This window comes from Otolemur garnettii, unplaced genomic scaffold (assembly GCF_000181295.1).
Source record: "Otolemur garnettii isolate 467f Iridium unplaced genomic scaffold, OtoGar3 scaffold00062, whole genome shotgun sequence".
Taxonomy (NCBI): Eukaryota; Metazoa; Chordata; class Mammalia; order Primates; family Galagidae; genus Otolemur; species Otolemur garnettii.
The window spans coordinates 8,437,018-8,443,237 of NW_003852457.1; the positions used below are offsets into that span (position 1 = coordinate 8,437,018).

At 42.8% G+C, this 6,220-nt stretch overlaps 1 protein-coding gene and 1 non-coding gene across 5 annotated transcripts in view; one reads left to right on the top strand and one right to left on the bottom strand.

Annotated features, from left to right (window-relative positions):
* Positions 1–6,220, top strand: part of SFSWAP (splicing factor SWAP) — a 97,178-nt gene that overhangs the window by 17,971 nt on the left and 72,987 nt on the right. For all 4 annotated transcript variants that reach the window (XM_003792876.2, XM_003792875.2, XM_023514944.1 and 1 more), the window contains 3 exons: positions 1,256–1,481; positions 3,022–3,134; positions 5,231–5,366. In XM_003792876.2, the coding sequence (XP_003792924.1) occupies positions 1,256–1,481; positions 3,022–3,134; positions 5,231–5,366 (475 nt within the window). The remainder of the gene's footprint in view (positions 1–1,255; positions 1,482–3,021; positions 3,135–5,230; positions 5,367–6,220) is intronic.
* On the bottom strand, positions 4,016–4,122 carry LOC111726378. Its single transcript, XR_002774165.1, has one exon. It is a non-coding gene; the product is annotated as a U6 spliceosomal RNA (small nuclear RNA).

A 6,220-nucleotide genomic window follows, 5' to 3' on the forward strand; every position in this document is an offset into this window, starting at 1 on the left:
TTGTTGTTTGGCGGGTCCGGGCTGGGGATTCAAACCCGCCACCTTAGGTGTACGTGGCTGGCGCCTTAGCCGGTTGAGCTATAGGCGCCGAGCCCCACCAGTTGCATCTTACAGGGGAATAGAAACAGGGAAGGTGGTAAAGGGAGAGCTAAGTGCAGAAGAAAAGATGTGGTGTTGAGTACTCAGTTTTCTTTGGATGTTCAAAAGGGCTGTGGTTTAAGAGGGAGCTACCAAGCTGTAAGAACTAATCCTGAGGGGAAAAAAAAGAAACTGGAGTGAGTCTTAGATCCTTAGGAACTGTTGAAGGTGTCCCCCCTCCCTCAAAAAAAAAGTGTTTGTATGCAAAGTTTGCATATGACGTCAGAGACTTTCTACACCCCCTCACAGAACACAGGTTGAGGATTCCTGTTATATCAGAAGGTACTGATTTGCCTGTCCAGTGGGTTTTGTACAGAGGTGAAATAGCCTGCCTCAATTTCCTTCCCCACAGAATCCTGGTAAGATTCAGAGACAGACAAGGCAGTGCCCAAGTCAGAACAGACAGGGTTCTTCCTGTTGACATGTCTCTTTTTTTTGAGATAGAGTCTCACTTTGTCACTTTTGGTAGACTGCTGTGGCATCATAGCTTACAGCAACCTCAAATTCTTGGGCTCAAGAGATCCTCTTGTCTCCGGCTCCTGAGTAGCTGGAATTATAGTTGCCCACCACAACGCCTAGCCATTTAGATGGAGATGGGATCTCCATCTTGCTCAGGCTGGTCTCAATCTCCTGAGCTCAAGCCATCCATCTGCCTCAGCCTCCCAGAGTACTGGGATTAATGGCATGAGCCACCACGCTCAGCCTTGTTGACATGTCGCTTATCTCTTAAAATTGATGATACAGGTTCGACTCCTGTGGCTCAAGTGGCTAAGGCGCCAGCCACATACACCTAAGGTGGCAGGTTCAAATCCAGCCCGAGCCCGCCAAACAACAATGACGGCTGCAACCAAAACATAGCCAGGCATTGTGGCAGGCAGTTTGTGGTACCAGCTACTTGGGAGGCTGAGGCAGGAGACTCACTTGAGCCCAGGAGTTGGAGGCTGCTGTGAGCTGTGATGCAATGGAACTCTACCCAGGGGGACAGCTTGAGGCTCTGTCTCAAAAAAAAAAAAAAAAATTTGATGATACACCTCACATTATTTCTGCGTTTTAATAAAATCATGTGGCCAATGGAAAAGAGGATAATTCAATGACAAGAATGTGTGTTTTCTCTTAGCCACCAACAGCAAAAATGCACGCCATCATTGAGCGCACAGCCAATTTTGTGTGCAAGCAGGGAGCACAGTTCGAAATAATGCTGAAGGCCAAGCAAGCTCGAAACTCCCAGTTCGACTTTCTGCGCTTCGATCACTACCTCAACCCCTACTATAAGTTTATCCAGAAAGCTATGAAGGAAGGACGATACACAGTGCTAGCAGAAAATAAAACTGAAGAGAAGAAAAGTATGTAAAATTGTCTGTCCCATTGACTTCGGGCCTGTGCTGGGGTTGGGGGAGGCTGTGACAGGCAAGGAGTAGTTGTGGAGAAAGTGTGTGTATTCTTCAAGATGTATGGTTGAAATCTAGACTTTAGAATTTCTAGAATGCTTATGAATCCTGCCGCTAAGATGTGATAATTAACCCTGCAGGTGTGCCCATATTAAATTCTTCATTAATGTTTTATAGATAGGTGAAATGTAATTAAATATTGATAGTATCAGAACATAATCATTTAGGTTAGAAATTTTTTCTTTCATTTTTGCCTGCTTAACATTTCTTAGAGAAAAGTGAGTTTTATGCTTTGTTAGATTATTCTCAGTATACATTTACCATAGTGTTTAGGGCTATATGGTTAAATTTTACATGTCCACAAAAATGAAAATTTTACTTGGATCATCTATCTCAAGCTCTTATTTTTGTTAGTGTCTCTATTTAGAATTTTTACTACAAAGGCCAGTTATCCCTATATGGAATAAAGATAATATTTTGACAGGTTTTTTTGGTTTGTTTTTTGTTTTTTGACACAGAGTCTTCCTATATTGTCCTCAGTAGAGTGCTGTGGCATCGCAGCTCATAACAACCTCAAACTCTTGAGCTTAAAGTGATTCTCTTGCCTTAGCCTCCCAAGTAGCTGGGACTACAGGCACCCGCTGCAATGCCCAGCTGTTTTTTGGGTGTAGTTGTCGTTGTTTGGCGGGCCTAAGCTGGGTTCGAACCCGCCAGCTCTGGTGTATGTGGCTGGTGCCCTAGCCGCTGAGCTCCAGGTGCCAAACCCCACAGGTCTTTTTATATAAAAGTCTTCCATTCAATTTTGTTCTCTTTCACTGAAATAATAATGTTGCAGGTCAGTTGTGTAAACCATATTGATCTTATTTGCAGATCTCTAAGTTTGTTGTAGTTTGTTGCTTTTTTTTTTTTTTTTTTTTTTGAGACGGAGCCTCAAGCTATCTCCCTGGGTAGAGTGCTATGGCATCACGCTCACAGCAACCTCCAACTCCTGGGCTCAAGCGAGTCTCCTGCCTCCGCCTCCCAAGTAGCTGGGACTACAGGCGCCCACCACAGAGCCTGGCCATTTTTTGGTTGCAGCCATCATTGTTGTTTGGCGGGCCCGGGCTGGGGATTCAAACCCACCGTGGTGTATGTGGCTGGCGCCTTAGCAGCTTGAGCCACAGGCGCCGAGTCAGTTTGTTGTTTTTTTAAAATTTTTGTTACTATTATTTTACTTTTCATAAATCAGTAAGGTTTTTACCCTTTTTATGTTTTGAGCTTTCAGTGCCCCCAGACTGGTTCCTGGTCAAAGGGTCAATACTCTTTTCTGTTTGACTTCTCTGAACAGCTCAGGTGACTCTAGGGAAAGAATATTCCAAGGTATTTTTTTGGATAAGAAACCAAGAAATGACTATGCAGAGAGCTCTGCCTTTGTCTTCCTCTGAGTTTTTGCACAATTTATCTGTACTTCTGTTCTCTTCATACACCAAAACTTTGACCTTGATTGTAATTTCAGAGTCAGGGGTCGTCTCTGACAATGAGGAGGATGACGATGAGGAAGATGGAAATTACCTCCACCCATCTCTCTTTGCCTCCCAGAAGTGCAACCGCCTCGAGGAGTTGATGAAGGTCTTTATCTCCTTACTCAGCTGTCCTTCTTTATTCCATGGGAAAACTTCTACTGGTTTAATTTTGAGAAATTGTCGTTTCTTGGGTATTAAACTTCTATCTTACTTTTTCATCATTGAGATGCCTATTGCATTTTTGTTTCATGCTTGGTGGCAAAGGATTTGCTATATGTCTTAAGTATCTGTATTATAAATTTCAAAAGCAGATTCTTTTCACTTTATTAGTATCTTACCCTCTGGGATATTTAGAATTAGTAGAGTATTGGGGTTTTTTGTTTGTTTTTTAGGGACAGAGTCTCACTTTGTCACCCTTGGTAGAGTGCCATGGCATCACAGCTCACAGAAACCTCTGGCTCTTGGGCTTAGGCGATTCTCTTGCCTCAGCCTCCTGAGTAGCTGGGGCTACAGTTGTTTGCCACAGTGCCTGGCCTTTTTTGTTGCAGTTTGGCCAGGGCCAGGTTCGAACCCGCTACCCTCAGTATATGGGGCCGGTACCCTACTCACTGAGCCACAGGCCCTGCCAGTAGAGTACTGGTTATGGGTTAAAAATTATTTTTTCTTTTTCTTTTTTTTTTTCTGAAAGGAAAAAATAAGCCATTTATTTCAATAAACACATTTCTATAATGGTATACATACATCTTCTTAAAATAGGAAATTAGTAAACATAGGAGAGAGCTAGGAATAGTTCAATGATATGTTGGTTCCCTGAAAACAGAAACAAAATTATCAAAACTTTCAAGATTTAAAAACAAACTCAAAATTAGTAGAGAAATTAAGGATATATAAATCTTTGACAATCCATAAAAATCATATTAAGAATATTTATTACTTCAGAACTTAAACACAACTTTCTGACTTCAGAGTTCGCCAGTGAAACTTCTGAAAAATATGGAACGCTTCACGAATTTGCGTGTCATCCTTGTGCAGGGGCCGTGCTAATCTTCTCTGTATTGTTCCAGTTTTAGTATATGTGCTGCCGAAGCGAGCACCTTTTTTTCTTTTTCTATCTTTCTTTTTTTTTTTGGAGGCAGAGTCTCACTGTGTCACCCTTGGTAGAGTGCCATGGCATCACAGCTCACAGCAACCTCAAACTCCTGGGCTTAAGCGATTCTCTTGCCTCAGTCTCCCAAGTAGCTGGGACTACAGGCTCCTGCCACAATGCCCAGCTATAAAAATTGTTTTTTTCATATAGATTTTATTATAGGATTGGATTTTATAGCTGCTCAGAATATACTGCTTGAAGTTCTCTGTTATCTTCATAGGTAGGTTTTAAGAAAGTTTTTTTTTTTTCTTTTTGAGAGAGAGTCTTACTGTGTTGCCCTTGGTAGAGTGCTGTGACGTCACAGCTCACAGCAACCTCAAACTCTTGGGCTTAAGTGATTTTCATGCCTCAGCCTCCCAGGTAGCTGGGACTATAGGTGCCCACTACAATGCCCAGCTATTTTTTTGTTGCAGTTATTAGCTGGTCCAGGCTGGGTTTGAACCCACAACCCTTAATGTGTGTGGCTGGTGCCATAAGCACTATACTACGAGCGCCGAGCCTAAGAAAGTATTTTTACTTTTAATGTTCCCCTCATACTTACAAAGAAATCACTCAGCATTATCTTGTGATTAGTTCACACCACTTACCCTGCCATTTGTGACGTAAATAGGAGGTCCTTTAGACCTAAAGCATATGGTTTTCAACAGTCATGCCAGGTGGCTGGTCCCTTTGAGAATGATTCTTGATTGATTTTACTACTAAAACTGAAATTAGAAATTCTAGTAAGGAAAGGCAGAATCTGAAGTTTGGCTTGAGATTGGATGATAACAATTTTATAAGTCATCTAATCACAGTTGTCCCCACTTCCTCTTTCGTTGATTACTGAGTTCGAAACCTGGCACGCACTTAATTCCTCTGGGACAGACAACCAACTGGCATACCAGGCTATAACTAGCCATGACTCCTATATATGTATGTGTCCACGAGTGTGTTAAGGTTTATCTAAGGCATGTATACTGTAATCTAAAGTTGAGTTGAGCCTTTTCATAAGAGAAGAGTTCCATGTGATTCACAGTACAGAAAATGCTAAGGCCATGTCTCTTCTCTGATTCTAGCCCTTGAAGGTGGTGGACCCAGATCACCCCCTAGCAGCACTTGTCCGTAAAGCACAGGCTGACAGTTCTGCTCCTACCCCACATGCTGTAGATGGTGCACCCTCGCAGCCCTCCCAGGTGGAGTACACGACAGACTGTGAGTACTTGCTGTGTCATCCTGACCTGTATTCAATTGCCTATGACCATCTGTGGGCCCTGACCACTAGGTCTTCTCTCTCCTTCCTGTAGCAAGTGTGGAAAGAGGCAGATCAGACCCACTGTGTGGCCACAAGGGAGATGCCATTGGGTCATTGTTTTGCCTGGCCTAGTGTGGGCAAGATGGTTGCCCATCTCCAGCATCAACTCTGTGTTCCAGGAAGAAAGGAGAGAAAGGGCCAAGATGGAAAGCATGTCCTGACCGGCTCTGCCCCTTCTCACATATCTTCCCAGGAGCTATACCCAAGTGCTGCACCAAGTGGCCTCTCTTCACTTCTGTTGACTAGCTCAGGGTCACAGGTCATCCCCACCTACATTGGAGGCTGGGAGATGGGCCTTCAGTTGGAAACATTGCCACCCTAAGCAAATCAGAGTTTTATTCAGAAGAAAGGGGAAATGGATGTTGAGGGGACACAGAATTGTCTGTCTAGGGGTGTCCAAGCTTTCTTTTTTCCTTTTGTGCATTGGAAGAAGAGTTGTCTTGGGCCTGACAATTAAAACATAAACACTAATGAAAGTTGATAAGCAAAAAAAGGTCCATGCATAATTTTCACAGTATCCAACACCACACATAAATAAAATAGGCCTCAATCTGCATGCAGCCCATGGACTGCAGGTTGGACATCCCTGCTTATCACATGTTTTATGATAATATTGTGATACTGTACTAATATAGACATATTGTATTGGGTAGACAAAGTATGCAGGCATAAAATTCTGTCAGGAAGAACAAGGAGAATGGATACTGGGAAGACACTTGTCTACTATGGTTGCTTTCTTTTTTTTTTTTTTTTT